Source organism: Schistocerca serialis, chromosome 7 (assembly GCF_023864345.2).
Source record: "Schistocerca serialis cubense isolate TAMUIC-IGC-003099 chromosome 7, iqSchSeri2.2, whole genome shotgun sequence".
Classification (NCBI taxonomy): Eukaryota; Metazoa; Arthropoda; class Insecta; order Orthoptera; family Acrididae; genus Schistocerca; species Schistocerca serialis.
The window spans coordinates 335,848,829-335,866,933 of NC_064644.1; the positions used below are offsets into that span (position 1 = coordinate 335,848,829).

General features: G+C 44.8%; 1 protein-coding gene across 5 annotated transcripts in view; it reads left to right on the forward strand.

The window, feature by feature from the left end:
- LOC126412422 (mast/stem cell growth factor receptor kita-like) overlaps positions 1 to 18,105 on the forward strand; it is a 308,669-nt gene that overhangs the window by 140,710 nt on the left and 149,854 nt on the right. For all 5 annotated transcript variants that reach the window (XM_050082017.1, XM_050082013.1, XM_050082014.1 and 2 more), the window contains exon 7: positions 3,984 to 4,164. In XM_050082017.1, the coding sequence (XP_049937974.1) occupies positions 3,984 to 4,164 (181 nt within the window). The remainder of the gene's footprint in view (positions 1 to 3,983; positions 4,165 to 18,105) is intronic.

Sequence of the window (18,105 nt, forward strand, 5' to 3'; positions counted from 1 at the left end):
CTCACAAGAAGACCAAATTGATGAAATGGGGGAAAATAATGAAAGCTCAGAGAGTAGGTCAAAAATGAAAGGCAAAAATGTACTTAAGTTGACATGGAAAAACAATGAGATCAAAGAGAAAAATAAGTAAAAAGATGATAATAGTGGGATGCAGGTCAGTGGGTAGATATGTTTGAGGAGAGGAGACTCTCTTTCTCTTTCTCTCTCTCTCTCTCTCTCTCTCTCTCTATCTATCTCTCTCTCTCTCTCTATTTGTTTAGTCAGTTCTGACTCTCTGTGACCCCATGAACCAAAGCATAGCAATTTTGTGTGTCCTGCACTTTGTCCCGTAAGCTTTCCACATTGGAACACTTTACTTCTGTAATGCCATTGATACATCTCTACTTTTGTAATGCCATTGATACATCTCATCCTCTTAGGTCCTCTTCTTCCAGTGCCTTCCATCTTCCTCAGTATTAGTGTTTTTTCCAGTGAAATGTGTCTTCTAATGATGTGTCCAAAGTAGGTCAGCTTTTTTTTAGTATCAGACCTTCCAGGGAGCTCTCTGGTTTTATTTGCTCTAATATTAACCTATTCATTCTCTTTGCAGTCCATGGGACTCCAAGAAGTTTCCTCCGACACCACAATTCCATGGAGTATATTCTTTGCCGCTCTGCCTTTCTAATGGTCTGGGTCTCACATCCATACATCCCAACTGGAAAAACCATAGCGCTTAAAAGATGATTCTTTGTTGCTAAAGTTATATCTCTACTCTTTGAAACCTTGTCAAGGTTGCCTTCTACCAAGCAGCAAGCATCTCATGATTTCTTCAGTCACCATCAGCACTGGGAACTGAGATAATTGAACGCAGACACTACCTCTATTGTTTATTCTGCTATATGCCATGAAATGATAGGTGTGGTTGCCATTATTTTCTCTTAACATTCACCCTAAGACTAACTTTTTCACATTCCTGCACCAGATGTAAATGGTTTAGGTGAGATTAGTATGTGGAATAAGGAATAAGGTGGGAGGGGTGGTGATGGTAAGGTTGAGGTTAAAGATATTTTTTTATCTTAATGTTGGAATTATTACTGCATTAAAGTCATGTTATGTTTGCAAATGCCTTTGATTAAGTGTGTTATAATATGGTAGCATCAAGTGAGAGTTACTGAAAAAATTAAGTGCAATGGTGGTAGTATTATGTACACAAGGTATAAAAGGGCAGTGCACTGGTGGAGCAGTCATTTGTACTCGGGTGATTCATGTGAAAAGGTTTCTGACATGCTAATTGTCATACGAGAAGAATTAACAGAATTTGAATGCAGAATGGTAGTTGGACATAGACACATGAGACAATCCATTTCAGAAATTGTCAGAGAATTCACTATTCCAAGATTCATACTCCAGAGTGTGCCAAGAATACAAAATCTCAGGCATTACCTCTCACCATGGACACTGCAGTGGCTGACAGCCTTCACATAATGATCGAGAGCAGCGCCATTTGGTAGAGTTGTCAGTGCTAACAGAACAAGGAAAACTGCTTGTAATAATGGCAGAAATCTATGTAGGATGTATGACAAATGTATCCATTAGGGCAGTGTGGCGAAATTTGGCATTAATGAGCTATGGCAGCAGATGACTGATGTGAGTACCTTTGCTAACAGCATGACATCGCCTGCAGTGCCTCTCCTGGGCTTGTGACCATATTCGTTGGACCCTAGATGACTGGCAAATTGTGACCTGGTTGGATAAGTTCCGAATTCAGTTGTTATTAGATGATGGTGAGGTTAGAGTGTAGCGCAGACCCCATGAAGCCATGGACCCAAGTTATCAAGGCGCTGTGCAAGCTAGTGGTAGGTCCATAATGGTGTGGGTGATGTTTACATTGAATGGACTGGGTTCTCTGGTCCCACTGGACCAATCATTGAATGGAAATGATTATGTTGGCTTCTTGGAGACCATTTGCAACCATTCATGGACTTCATGTTCCAAAACACAATTGAGTTTTTACGGATGACAATATGTCATGTCACCAGGTCACAATTGCTCATGGTTGATTTGAGGAATATTCTGGACAATTCAAGCAAATAATTTGAACATCCAGATTGCCCAACATGAATCCCATCAAACATTTAGGGGACATAATTGGGAGATCAGTTTGTGCACAAAATCCTGCACCTACAACACTTCCACAATTATGGTTGGCTAGAGGTTGCAGAGGACTTACAACAAGTTGTTGAGTCCATGTCATGTCAAGTTGCTGCACTATGCCAGTAAAAAAGGAGGTCTGTCATCATGTTATCATCACCTCAGTGTGCATGTTGTTACTTTTAGTTACTTCCTTGCTTGCTTATGGTGTCTGCTTGATAGAGTGAATTATTTCAAAGTTTTGTTTGTTAGTTGAGGAGCATTCTGATGCTTTTTGTAGCATGCATCTAATATGGAACTGAAACAAAAAACATGTTCTTTTAAATGGAAGTGACAAGAAATTTGAAAGACCCTTGTGCGTGACCACATTTATAATAGATTCTCAGCCTTTTCTTGCCTTGAAACCATAGGCACCTCTGTGCAGCACAATTTAATTTAATTAACCAACAGCTTTTGGGTGATGTCTATGTGCCTTTTAATTACTAACATGCTGAAAGATGTCACATTTTTAACTGTTAATTTCATTACATGATACATTCATACTTGTTAACATAGTTTTAATGTTTTTAGCCATTTATCTACAAAAATTATTATGTTTCAAAGGGATCAACTATAAAAGAAATGTCAGTTATCAAAAATTAAGAGCTAATTTTATTCAGAATACCAATTTATTTCCTTAAAAATTGGAACTATTCTTCATTTACCTAAATCATATTGACAATTTGACATTCAAAATGCATTGAGCAAGGCAGGCTAGAGTGTCAGCTTTACTGTGAGAAGTTTACTTGCTCTGGAAGACCTACGACATGACTTACTGAATTATGTTGGCAGTGGTGAACTGAGGACTTGTTATAGCTAGGCTTTTGCTGTCTTGGTAATGAAGAAGTTCCTAAAAGGCTTACCTGAATTTCATAACCATTCAAAAATTCTGAGTGCATCCAGTAGCACACATACCATTACGTCTACCTTTTATCCACTGTGAGTTTAGAACTGCATTTTATAATCAAACACTCAACATTTAATATGTATATCACAAAATGAAAATGGTATTCCTTGGGAAACAAAACCAATTGACGGACTGGATATTGTTGTTGGGATGGTGCACACTTGACAATATGTAAGCTGATGGTTCTAGTTGAGAGAGTCCTCCAGAGAAGATTGTTTCCAGATAATAAACTATGTAATAGGTGTACATTAGTAGCTTTTTGAAGAAAAGATGTCAGTAAGGTCCAGTTTTGTCTTCCAAATTGAGAGTAAGCTGCATAGCTTGTCACACTATGTAGGTAAAATGTCATCTCCACCTCATCTGGTTTTCCTCAGTCCACTGTAAGAACATTCCAGTCATGAAGATGTATTTCAAATGTGGGTCAATGTGTGATTAAATTTAGCTTTTGTCAGCATTAATAGCTTTAATATAATGACAATTCATTGTTATTATGCTATGCATATTAAGTTTACATGATTTCCTTGTCTTTTGTTAATGTATTCATTCAGATTTACCACATCCCGGAAGGATCTTCTTATTGGTAGCTACAGAACATGATGACTGACTGGAAGAATGAGTCCTCATTTGTGTAGGTCAGTCATTGGTAACTTATATATGTTCTGCAGTTTTCTAACATCTGGCTCTTTGATACTGATGGGGCATATGATTGGGGCAACTGTTAAGTTTATTAATTGTTGAGGCAGTTTGTTGGAGCCCAGCTGTGCAAGATTATGATGAATTACACCTTTGTTGGCTATTTTTTAAGTTTTCTTTTATTTCCATAATTCTTTCTTGATGAAGTAAATGTTTGCAAGTAGCAGTTGCATCAGTTAAATATTTGTTTAATTAGACTGTTTTTTGGTTGCAGACTGGCCATGTAAAAACAAAGTCATTAGAAAGAACACGAAATTATGGGGGTGTATCAGAAAATGTTTACGAAGAGGTAATAATTATCTCAAATATCACAATTGATGATGCAGGAGCCTATACATGTGAGGTCAGAAATGATAAAAATGCACAGAACAAATCTATAGTGCTCCATGTGCGTGGTATGTATTTAACATGTTTATTCTCTGTTTCTTACTGTTGTGTAACGTAGATATGACATTTTCAGCTTTCTTATGTTTTACTTGATAAGTATTCATATCTAAAATAAATAAACTTTATTTATCTGGAAATTATATAAATAATTAGAGAGAGTAGGTTGACTAGACACAGCAATAGCCTCTGTTCTCCAAAATATTATGTCAGTGTCTTAACTAATTTAATAACATTATGAATAGGATAAATTATAAAATAATTGGATACATACAGAGCCAGTGACTCCTTCTTCTGGAAAAATGGTTGATGGTGGTGATGTTTGGGTGTGTGTGTGTATGTGGGTGTGGGGGGGGGGGGGGGGGTGAAGGGAAAGGAACTGGAGAGGTTTAGCAAAAGGAGTAGAGTTCAGAAAAGTACCCCAGAACTCCTGACCATGGGAGACTTATTGGACAGGATGAAAAGGAAAGCTGATTGTAGGGGACTCCACTGGGTGAGATTTTGAAACCTGAGAGTAATGTGCAAGACAGAGATTACTACTAAAATATCATGCACAAATTAATAACAGCGAAAAGTTAAGTGCATTATATGTAACAGAGGTGGGAGGGGCATGGCGAAAAACAGACAGGTTAGAAAATGAAAGCCGTAGAAAACTGCTACGCAGTGCCATCAACTCTTGTTGTATGACTTCTCTATCTGCAGAGTGCTGAGGGCTGAAAGGGAGCTTCAAAGTATTCAAGCTATTAAGTGATGTGAATGTCTTCCAATAACTCTTCTGTGTTTTGTCACTCAAATAAAACAATTAGAATGTTGGGTGAGTTAATCAGAACAATATCTCTGAAGAGAGTCTTAGAGCAGAACAGAATAGAAGCTCAGAACGGAATGGAATGACATTTATCTTAAGCCTCTGTCAACTGTTTTCCATATGTTATCACTGTTGGCAGTGACTCTTGTTCTCTTCTCTCCTAGACACCAGCAAGGCACAATGACAAAGTATAAGTGACACAACCACAGCAGGTGGGGATACTCAATCACCAATCACACTTTGCTGATACCCTGTGCTCACAATTCTTTCGTCGCCTCTGCACATAAGTCAAATCAAAGCATATGCAGTGGGAAGTTTTCTACTTACAGACTATAAAAGCAATGTTTTTAGACAGACATTTTTTATCAGCTTGAGAGGAAGAAGTGTCAAGTTATTCTGTATGAATATCCACCCCAGGATGAGCAATGTCATGTAAAATAACTTACTTAAGTAATTACAATTCTTTTATAATCTTTAACTTCTTGTTAAACTGTTATTATTACCAAAGTTTAAGTCTCTTAAGAATGAGATCCTTTTCCATTCACACACTTATAAACATGTCTGATCATACTTTTTGTATCAGTTATTCCACTTTGTGATTACTTTGGTTTAATAATAGTAGACATCATAGTATTTCATTTTGTGTTAGACAGGATTTATTACCCTAAGGGGACAGTACTGTGTCTTTTCAAAATCCTCGTTTCTGTTTTTAGATTACTTGTTAAAATTGCAACTTTTCTTACACCATTACTACCATTCAGTTACTTTGTATATATGTTGCTACATTTTTTAAGTAAAGAAAACTCATGAGAGACATTTGTCCTATTTGATCAGGCTTGATCATTGTTTCATTACTTCTTCTCAAAGGTAATTTTTAAATTGTTGTCTATAAAAGCACAAGATTCTCAAATAACATTGATATAGAAAAGGTCTAAGTCATTATTTACAGTAAGGAGTTACCTGCTGTCATTTTGTTCTGTGCTACTTTCCAAGATTTCAGATCTCAGATTTGTTGTATGTCAACATGTACTGGATCAAAACTTCAAAGAATCAGTCATTATCCAGGTAAGTCTACTTGCTTTGGAGTGTTTTGGAGGATACTTTGTTAGAGTGACTCATAATCATATTGCAGCTTCCTACCTTTGTAAGATCTGTACTTACAGCTTCTTCAGTGGGCTAATACTGTGAACATATAGGGTGACAATTATTGAACTATATGAAATAAAATCACCATAACTTCTGAACAGTTTGCGTTAGGATGTTCAGACTGCATGGTTGGTCAAGGGGCAGGCTGGGAATTATAATGTGCATGGTTTGGTTTAGCAATGAAGCCCACTTTCACTTGCATTGGGTCACCAATAAGCAAAAGTGGCACATTTGGGGACTGAGAATCTGTATCTTGTGGTTGAGTAGTCTCTTCACCCTCAGTGGGTGACTGTGTGGTGTGCAACGTCCAGTCATGGAATAATCGGTGTGATATTCCTTGATGGCATTGTGACTAGCAAATGGTATGTGAAGGTTTTGGAAGATGATTTTACTCCCATTATCCAAAGTGACCCTGATTTCTTCAAGATGTGGTTCATGCAAGACAGAACTCAACTCCATCAAAGCAGGAGAACATTTGATGTCCTGGAGAAGCACTTTGTAGACCACATTCTGGCTCTGGAGTACCCAGATGCCACTGGCATGGGCCTTGACTGGCTGCCATATTCTCTGCATATGAACACATGCTACTCCTTTTTGTGGGACTATATTTGAGACAAGATGTACAGCATTAACCCCAAAACCAGTGCTGAGCTGAAAATAACCATTCTGGAGGTTGTCGATAGCATCAACATTCTGACACAACAGCGGGACATGCAAAATTTCGCTATTTGTCTGTGCCACATTGTCGCCAAGGATGGCAGGCATAGCATATCAAACATGACATAACCAAAATCCGAATATCAGTAGTCTCATTTACTAGTTCAATGAAGTGTGTGCACACCATAGTTTGTAATTAATTTAAGTTTCTTTTCATATAGTTCAATAATTATCACCTTGTACATTGCCATCTTCACATTGTGAATGCCTTGCCTATCTTTTATTATTCCATATAAAAGCAATTCATGGATATACCAGACCTTGGCATAGGACATCCCTTCCATGAGCGCACTTACCTTTTACTCTCAATCGCATTCATAATACCATACAGGTCATTCCTTCCATGGATTCACATGACCAAGGATTAGACCCTCCATTATTTTACTTCAATATAATGAGAAGGATAGATTCTAATCATCATATAGCAGAAATGCTGAGTCGCTGAAGTGCACAACAAAAAGACTTGTGGAAAGATAGGTTTCAGCCAACAAGGCCTTTGTCAAAAATAGACACCACATACCCACCCAACCACACACACACACATACACACACACACTCATACACACACAGACAGACACTCACACTCATGCAAATGTAACTCACACACACTAGACCACAGTCTCTGGTAGCTGGAGCCAGACTGCAAGCAGCAGCGCATTATGGGACAGGCAACTTGGTGGGGGTAAGGAGGAGGCTGGGTGAGGTGGAGAAGGAATAGTAGGGTAGGGGTGTGGGACAGTAAAGTACAGCTTTGAGCGTGTAGGGACGAAGTGGAGAGTGGGGCAGCTAGGTGCAATCAGGAAATTAGATGGGGGTTTGGGGAGAGAGGGAGGGGTTAGTGATAAAGGAGAGAAGTAAAAGGACTGGGTGCGTTGATGGAATAGAGGGCTGTGTAGTGATGGAATTGGAACAAGGAAGGGGCTAGATGAGTAAGGGCAATGACTATTGAAGGTTGAACTCAGGAATGTTACAGGAGCCTAGGATATATTGCAGGGAGATTTCCCACCTGTGCAATTAAGAAGAGCTGGTGTTGGTGGGAAGGATCTAAATGGAACAGGCTGTGGAGAAGTAATTGAAATGAAGGAAATCATGTTGGGTGGCATGCGCAGCTTCTGGGTCACCTCTGGGACAGGTCTTGCATGTGAGCCATGAGGCAAGGGTTTGGGAGCAGTGGCTGGGTAGAGATGGGTGATGATATTGCGTTGGTTCAGTGGGCGGCAGAATATCACTGTGGGAGGAGTTGGAAGGATAGTGGGTAGGATACTTCTCATTTCAGGGCATGACAGGAGGAAGTCAAAAGCCTGGTGGGGAATGTAATTCAGTTTCTCCAGTCCTGGGTGGTACTGAGTCACAAAGGGTATGCTCATCTGTGGCCAGACAATGATACTTTGGGCAACTCAAAAGATAAGGCTCAGAAGATCTGTCTTTGTACAAGGATGGGAGGGTAATTATGATCTGTAAAGACCTCAGTGAGATCCTTGGTATATTTTGAGAGGGAATGCTCGTCGCTACCAATACAACAACCATGGGTGTATGGAAGGGACTTCTTAGTATTGAATAGGTGGCAGCCGACAAAGTGGTGGTATTGCTGGTGGTTGGTAGGTTTTATATGGACAGTGGTACTGGTATAGCCATCTTTGAGTGGAGATCAACATCAACGAAGGTGGCTTGATTGATTGAGTAAGACCTTGTGAAGTGAATGGGGGAGAGGGTGTTGCAGTTCTGGAGGAATGTAGATAGGATGTTCCCACCCTCGATCCAGATCATGAAGATGTCATCAATGAATCTGAACCAGGTGAAGAGTTTGAGACTCTGGGTGTTTAGGAATGATTCATCTAATAGGTGACCCATGAATAGGATGGCATAGGATGGTGCTCTACGTCCACCCATAGCCATACCATCGATTTGTTTGTAGCTAATGCCTTCAGTGGAGAAGTGATTGTGGGTGAGGATATAGCTGGTCATGGCAACTAGGAAGGAGGTGTTTGGTTTGGAATCCATCATGAATTGGGGAAAGATAGTGATCAGTAGTGGTAAGGCAATGGGCATTAGGTATGGCAGTGTGAAGGGAGGTGGCATCGATAGTAATCAGCAGGGCACCATATGGTAAAGGAACAGCAACTGTGGAGAGTCGGTGGAGAAAATTGTTGGTATTTTTATATAGGAGGGTAGGTTGTGGGTAGTAGGTTGAAGCTGTTGGTCTGTGAGAACGGAGATTCTCTCTGAGCACAGTAACCAGCCACAATAGGGCATCCTGGGTGTTTGAGTTTAAGGGAGAAGTTCGGGTTAGTTACACCAAACAGCACCTGTTTTGCAGTAGTTCATTTGTTCAAATAAGCACATGCAAGGCTCACAAAGAACTGAAGGTGATGGAACAGCCCAAAGACAATGCTCAGAGTCCTAAGACGATGCTCAGAGTCCAAAGACAAACGCATATCGCTGCTGGTGTCGACCTCATCAGCGCCACATAGTGCAAACCCCCCCCCCCCCCCCCCTGCCCCCCAATACGGAGTACTCTTGAGAGGCCGAGGGGGGGGGGGGGGCTGACTAAAGCATCGGCAAGGATGGTCTGCGGGAGCCGGACCACGGTCAGCTCGACAGCATCGTTGGGGAGCTGTGTGGGTAGATGTCGTGAAGGAAGGTTTGGCCACTGAACCTGGAAGTCGTTGAAGCGTGCCGGGCATCGTACTGAGTGTGCTGGTTGTGCGGCGACATATAGACCGGCGGTTTGCAGGCGGAACGGAGCGACGATGACAATGTCTCTGGAGGGCGTGGCGATCACACGAAGCATGTCCAGGCCGACATCGGGCGGGAGCGGAACACATTTCACCAGGTGGCAGGGAATGGCTCAGGTTATGTCATGAGCACTTAAGGAAGGGAATCACATGACAAACAGTGTATAGTAGCGCAGTATTATTGAGATGTCGTGGATTATGTACAGGGGGACAGGCACAAACACCTTGAACGATGGCACATTCAAGATTGGGGGGGGGGGGGGCGTGAGAAACCTCGACAGGGTGAGGCAGGCTATGGTGGGAGGTCGAAGGGACCGGCGAAGGAGCTACCGGTGAGTGCGTGATTGTAGGTAAGCTTGACGTGGGGAGCACTCAACGGAGTGTGTGAAACTGGAGTAGAGGGCGTGGTTGGAGGAGAGCTCGATGATTGGAGCTAGAAGTCACTCAATCGAGTGTGTAAGTCTGACGTGGAGGGAGTGGTCGGAACGTCTTGAACCACGACAGTGAGTGGTGGCCTGAAGGGGGGGTAGAAGAAGGCTCGACATGACCAGGCTGAAGTCTGTTGAGAGAGGCTGTAACAGCTGAATCTTTCATCTGGATGTCATAGGTGTTGGCTGAGTGCTGGAGTACTCGGTACAGGTTGGTATATGGGGGTTGGAGGGGATCTCGCAATTGTCCAGAGATTTTGGGACGTGAAACTTAGGGCGGGAATGGCTGGCGGGCAGAGGGATATGGAGGTTGATGAAGTGCTGTCTGACGCAGTCCACGAAGGAAGGTAAGTCAGATTGAGGGAGAGAAGCGGAAGAGCTCACAAGTTCGGCAGGGAGAACAATGTTCTGACTGTATACGAACTCGGCTATTGTGCCTTTGAGGTCTTCCTTATAGATCTCATGAATGCCGAGTAGCACAATAGATCTCATGAATGCTGAGTAGCACAAGGGGAAGGGCCTCCATCTATAGAGAGCCGTGGCATCGAAGAGCCGCCTTGAAAGTGCGGTGCCAGTGCTCGACTAGCCTGTTACTTTGCGGGTGATATGCTGTGGTATGGATGTTCCGGATGCTGCAAATGTTACAAATCCCTTTGAACAGGGCCGACTCAAATTGTCTGCCCTGGTCAGTCATGATGATAGCTGGACATCCGAAACGCGATACCCATGACTCAATGAAAGCTGGAACAACAGTTTCTACCATAATATTGGGGAGGGGGACAGCCTTGACCCAGTGAGTTGTTCGGTCGATAGATGAGAGAACATAACGAAAGCCGTTACAGGGGGAGAGAGGGCCAACAATGTCAATATGAATATGCTGGAAACGCCCGGGAGGGATCAAAAAGGCGCCGTGGGGGGTGGGGGGGGTGGGGGGGGGGCGGTGAAGTGTGCCTGTGTACTTTGCAGTGTTGGCACATGACGCAGGAGCGTGCCCATTGCTGGCAGTCCTTGTTGGCATTTCTCCACACAAAGTGCTCCGCTACGAGGCGGGCAGATACACGAACAGTGGGCTGGGCTAAATTATGCAATGCGTTGAAGACAGCTCGACGGAGCGTGGTTGCGATGAGGGGGTGTAATGTGCCCATACTGTCGTTGCACCAGATCTCACCAGAAATGCCAGGGAAGGTGGTGCGGATGAAGTGTAGTGAAGAAGTAGAGTTTGAAATCAGGTTTTGTATTTCCTCTTCAGTGGGTTGGAGGTTAGGCAATTCAGAGAGGTCTAACATGAATGGACGGCATCGACTCGTGAAAGGAAATCAGCAACAATATTGTCAGCACATTTTATGTGTCTGACATTGGTGGTGAACTGAGATATGAAGTCAATGTATCTGAAGCGGTGAGGAGGCGGGTCAGCTGGCAGGTTGGTAATGGCCGCAGCCAGGGGTTTGTGGTCCATTAAAACATAGAAAGGGCGTCTCTCAATGTCAGTCTCAAAATGTTTAATCGCTCCGTATACCACGAGCAACTCCCTGTCAAATGTGGAATATTTCCGTTGTGCATTGGTGAGCTTGTGCGAGAAGAACTGCAGAGGTGAAGTTTGGCCATTTATTTTCTGGTTAAGGACAGCGCTGATGGCAGTATCGCTCGTGTCTGTGGTGATGAAAAGCTGTGCATTGGGATGAGGATGCGTGATGCAAGAAGATTTTTGACGGTAGTGAAAGAGCCAGTCATAGCAGGGGTCCATGGAATGGGCTGAGATCCAGAAGTGTTGGTGCCTGCTAAGGCGTCTGTCAGTGGAGCCTGAATCTCTGCAGCCTGAGGTAGATGTCGGCGATAACAGTTAACCATCCCCAGAAAGCAGTGGAGCTCTTTGAATGACGAAGGTCTGATTAGGTTTAGTATTGTTTGTACTTTCTCAGGGGGCGGTGAAATGCCGCTGCAGAGACCCGAAAACCAAGAAAAGTGACAGTGGCTTGATGTAACTGCAATTTGTCCTGGTTGGTCTTGATGCCTGCAAAGTGTTCATAACAGTTTGCACATGTTGAATGTTGTCCTCGATGGAGGAGCTGAATACAAGAATGTCATCAATATATGCAAAGCAGAATTTTAGGTCGAATAGCACTTCGTTGATGAAGTGTTGCCAGGTCTGGATTGCATTTTTCAGACTGAAGGGCATGAATCGAAACTGAAATAACCCGATCGGGGTGGTGATTGCTGTCTTCTCAATGTCTTCAGGTGCCATGGGGATCTGGTGGTAGGTCTATTTGCTATCAATGACTGAGAACGTGGTTGCACCTGCGAGGGAACTGGTAAAGTCGGTAATGTTGGGTATGGGTTTAGTCGACGGTAGTCTCCGCACATGCGCCAGGACCCGTCTTTCTTGGGTGTCATATGTATGGGTGTAGACCAGCTACTGGCAGAGGGTTCAATGACACCGAAGCTTAGTAGTTCAGAAATCTGATTTTTAAGGTCGGAGAGGCGCTTGGGACGACTCGGTTTACTGGAGATCAGGGGACCTGGCGTGAGGCGAAGCTTGTGAACCATACCGTTGGTGATGATGTAAATATTTCTGGCGGCACAGGAGGCAGTTTGTTTACAACGTGTGGCTGGCGGGGCAGGCAAGGTGTGGTGCTGGTGTTCAGAGCCACTCGGCAGATCCGACGGGAACCGAGGCAGCGAAGTGTCCCAGGAGTCAACGTGACAAGATGGCCGCTGGCCCAAAGCAGTGGCACCGTGGTTGGGTGAGCTCATTAGAGATCGTGAGCCGTTAGTGAGTCCATTGTTCAAGGGCGTGGCCTGTGGCAGCACGGTTGCGGGCGAAAGGCTTGGCGTGAGTGCACTGTTTGAGTTGTCAGTGGCAGTCGCATGGCGGCGCGCAGGAGCCGAAGTTGCAAAGTTTGAGGTGATGTCTGTGAGGGGCAGGGTAGGAGCCATCAGTTAAGGAATACGTGACCGTCATCGCACATGCGCACTTGTGTCTGGCCAAGTGTCAAACGCTGCCATGTTAGGAGGGTGTGGCCCTGCGGAACTGTCAGTACACGTTATGGCAGTCTCGATAGCACAGTTGCGAGGGGTAGTGGGAGGTACACATACGGAGGCTCGATTGCTAGGATTGCAAGCAGATTCGGCGCACTTACTGGCCTTGCTTTGTCCTTGCTGTATTGTCTGTAATTCCTCTGTTGCATCGCAGAGCTGGAGCTGTTTCGAGGAGCTGGAGGGAGAGCTCGAAATTTTCCTTGCATAGGCGAGCGACGTGTTCAAGTTTGACAAGGCACTTGTGTGTGGTTTCTTGTAATGCTATCAACAGAGACGAGTATGTACGGATGAGATGAGCCCGGACCGATGTGTCACGGGTGTGGGGTTGCTCGACGGTGCACAGGGGAAGTGAGTCTTGGACGGATGATGAAACATGGTGTTTCAGACTAGGTCCAGTTAAAGTTTGTGGTGTCGCAAGAAGTCAATGCCTAGTATAGGTTCGTCAATTTCACACACTAAAAGAAGTCCACTCAAGTTTGCAGTTTGTGGAGAGTGAGACGGTGTATGAAGTTGAACCTGAGCATTGTAGTTTAGTTGAATTCATGGCTTGCAGTGAAATATGATGAGGGCGGATGTTCAACGACGCTAAGGACATAGACAGCAGCGAAACATTGGCACCTGTGTCCTATAGGAAAAGGTATCTCGATGAAATGTCTTTAATGTAAAGTCATCTACAATTATGCGGTCGTTCCCGGACAGAATGGAGCACTGGGGGGTGCCTGTAATGTTGTACACAGGAGGCGGCACCCAAACCTACCTGCAATTGGCATTTGGGAAGTAGCAGGGTGGTCTGCAGTTCCGTGCCGCCTCACCAAACCGAGTGTGGAAGTAACATTACGGGTAGTGCGGTTGCATTTCCTGTGGAAAGTTTGTTGCCAGTGGCGGTGGCCGAGGTTCAGTGGCCGCAGCAGGTTTGGTTGCAGGAGGGGGTGTGACCGTGGGCTGAGCTGGTGGCGTCCCAGTTGCTTGTTTACTGCTTCCCGGAGCAAGTGGAACGGTCGGCACAATATGGCCCCGGCCGTATCCGGCCGCAGGGCGATGAGCCTGAACCTGAGACTTGTCGGGTAGGCTGTGGCTGGCGAAATAGAGCAGTGATGCATCGTATAGCTTGTCAGCAATTGTCATTCTTTGCTCAACAGGTTCAGGAGACCTTTGAGCCAGAACAAAGCGGATGTGAGGAGATAGTTTATCTGACGAGATGGCGAGGAGAGCTGTCTCAGAGAATAGATCGGCGCCGACCTGGGCACGTAGCCATCTCCAGAGTTGGGAAGGTTTGTCATTGCCTAGTTGCTCGATGTGGAGCATTTGCCATATTGCTGCCTCAGTTGAGTGTGCAAGCTGACGTAGAACTGTGTTTTTGGCTAGAGTGTGCCTATAGATGAGTCCGGGGCATCGACCAGGTCAGCAATCAAGTTCTCCTGGTCGTGCAGGTGGGTTATGAGGCACAGAAACCTGGTTGACTCGTCGTGTTTGTAATGGTTGAACACTTCGTCCACAATTTTGAACCAGGTTGTTGCTCTGTAGGGATTAAACGGCGGCAGTGTTGGTAACCGTTGTAGAATGTTCGGAAGAGCAGGTTGAGTTGAGTTCATTGGGGCACTGCCTGAATCGAGCTGTTGTTGCTCTACTATTCCAGGAGAGTGTGCCTTTAGGGGATGTGGCAACGACGGCTGTTCAGACGGCAGCGTGAAGGTGACACGTTGTGGTTGAGCGCGATCCGTTGCGATGCGGAAGGCCAACGTGGGTGAGACACCATAATGTGTCAAGTGCGGTTGCGGAAGCTCAACATGGTGCGGGTGTGTTCGGATTGACGTGTCACAGAAGACCAACGCAGATGAGGCACCGAGATGTGCCGAGAAAGGTAGCGGAAGCTTGACTGGAGCCGGCGCGGGGTCGACAGGTGAGAAAAAGTTCAAAGTTTGAGAACGCGTGTTAGTCCACGGAAAGCTCGACGTATGATCAGAGCCGGGGGCACCTGTGTTGCAGGGAGGCTGCGGAGGTGCGGGTTGTCCAGAAGCACAGGATGGGAAATGATGTTGAATGCGGGACGGAATGTGTGAATGTTCACTGTTCATAGTCACTCCACTCAAAACGGTGTGCGGGTAAGGTGAATGTCACGGCACAAAACGCTCGGGCATAGCAGTGGGACGGAGGTGGAGGTCAGGCACAGATAACAAGTTATTGTTCCTGTTGCAGGCCGAGGTAACGAAGTAGGAAGGCATGTGCTGATGCTGAACCGAAGCAGGTGTTGGCGTGGTCGGATGCTGAGGAGGTAGACCTGTGACTGAAGCAGTTCCGGCCACATAGCAGGTATCCGCGTGGTCCTGCACAGATTGTGCGCGTGGCAAATCATTGTCCTGGCAGTGGTAGGTTGTCCAACAAACCATTTGCAGATATCGGCATTGGTCCCGCACTGCACGGAGATCCGTAAGAGGTAACTGCACAGTCGATGAGGGAGGGCACATATGGTGGGAAAAAAGGCATTTGGTAGCCAGAGTCATGCGCACTCCTAACCTCACTTATTGTTGCAGGCTCGAAAACGTCCGTCGAAATCAGTGAGTGAGAGGCATCGTGTTGTAGGCCTGGCAGGTGTACATCATCCGCAACATGATGCATGTCGATCACAAAATCTGGCGTTAGATGCTGGGCCGAAGTCAATGTTCGAATGCTGTGTCGATGTAATACACGCGAAAATAACCAACGCGGAGGTCGCGGACACAGTAAAATGGCGAAAACAGAAGACGTTACAACTCAGGATCACAAGTGAGGGAGAAGTTCGGGTTGGTACACTAAACAACACCCATTTTGCAGTAGTTCAATTGTTCACCTAAACACATGCAAGGCTCACAAAGAACTGAACATGGCGGAACAGCCCAAAGACAATGCTCAGAGTCCAAAGATGATGCTCAGAGTCCAAAGACGAATGCATATCGATGCTGGTGTCAACCTCATCGGTGCCACAGGTTCATGGACTATAGGAAGCATGTAGAAGATAAGAATGTGTGGAATGATAGGGGCAAGGAGAGAGATGGACAAATTTGCAAATTATTTCAGACATAATTCTACATTATTTACATATTTTTACACGTTTTTCCACCACCATGGACTCTTGTTCCTCACATCTGTGTGAATTCCGAAAAGTTTCCTTGTCCATAGCCAGAACTCAATCGCACATACTGTTCTTGCATTGTTGTGTGGCTCATGGAATCCCCCCTAATGGCTTTACCATCAAATTACCCATATCTGGCTGCCACCCCTCCTTCTACAATGACCTCAACCTGTTCAAATTCTGCCAATCCTTAGTCCTCACCAACCATATCAATTGATATTCAAAACCATATCAATCAGAATCAAGCCTCCTTTCAATACCTTCTCTCAGTCCGTAAAATTCTTCTGCTATGCAATACCAAATTGCTGGATCCCGTAACACACAATGAAACTCTTGTCCTCCAGGAACTAGAGCAGCATGCACAACACCACCTCAAATACCTCTACAACCTGCTCAATTACACTCTTGCCTTGGACTACCACTGTCCACCACCTCTACAACAACCTCCATACCTCCCCCTTGTACCCTCATAGTTGACAAATCCTGTCTCGCAGACTTACTACATTTACCCAACCCTCCAAATCTCCCTCGCACCACCGCAGAGAATCCAGAACCTAAAGAAACTTGAAACACAGTCTTGAATCTTTCATCCAGAAGCCAGAGCCCTGCAAAACCATCAGTCCTTCCCAAAAGCCTCAGGATTTATTAAAGACCTTCTCTACTTCTTCCGGTACCTACAGTGGAAACTTTTTTTTTTTTTTTTTTTTTTTTTTTTTTGCCACCAACCATTCCAATCAGACTCAACCAAAGACCAATGATGAACCCTGCCAGATGCAGTTCACTCCTCCATCCAATGATGATCCACCCCCACTGTCCACAAATCACACCCTGTTAATTTTTCAGAATTTCTTAATCTCAAACCTTACTTCACCATCATTCCCCAAATCCCTCAACATACAAACTAACCTTAGACCAACAGATAGATCCACAATCTGCCACCCAAAAACTGATCCCGAACTTATAATCCTACCTACTGACAAAGGCTCCACCACTGTTGTTTTGAACCAAAATGATTATCTGGCAGTAGGATTCTGCCAGCTGTCAGTTTCATCCACCTATAAACCCTGCCACATTGACACCATTCCAGCAATCTAGCAGGATCTCCAGTGTGTCCTCAAATCCTTAGGCCCATCCCAAAACCTCTCCCCAGAGTCCACTTCTCTTTTCACCTGTACCATTCCCTGCACTTCTATCTTCTACATGCTTCCTAAATGAGAGAATCTCTGTTCTTGTAGACCAAAACCTTCAGCTTATCACCCACAACCTACCCTCCTATATAAAAGATGCCAACCATTTCTTCCACAGGTTCTCCACAGTTCCTGTTCCTTCACTACATGGTGCCCTGCTCATCAGTACTGATGCCACCTCCCCTCACACTAACATCACTAATGCCCATGGCATTACTGCTGTTGAACAGTACCTTTCCTAATGCATGATGGAACCAAACCAGCAACCTCCTTCCTAGTCGCCATGAGCAACTATATCCTCACCCACAATTACTTCTCCTTGGACGGCATTACCTACAAACAAATTTGGGTTATGGCTCTGGACACCTTCGTGGCACCACCCTATGCCAACCTATTCATGGGCTATCTAGAGGAATTCCTTGTAATCACCCACAATACAAAACCTCTCACGTGGTTCAGTTTCACTGATGACATCTTCATGATCTGGATCAAGGATGAGGACACCCTATCCACATTGCTCCAGAACCTTGACACCTTCTCCCCCATTCACTTCACATGGTCGTACTCGACCCATCAAGCCACCTTTGTTGATATTGATCTCCACTACCACTATATCAGTACCTCGGTCGATATCAAACCTACCAACCACCAGCAGTACCTCCACTTCAACAGCTATCACCCATTCCACACTCCCTTCCATGCAGCCTCGCCACCCATGGCTGTCACATCTGTAGTGATGAGCAGTCCTTTCTGAAATATACCGATGATCTCACTGAGGCCTTTACAGAT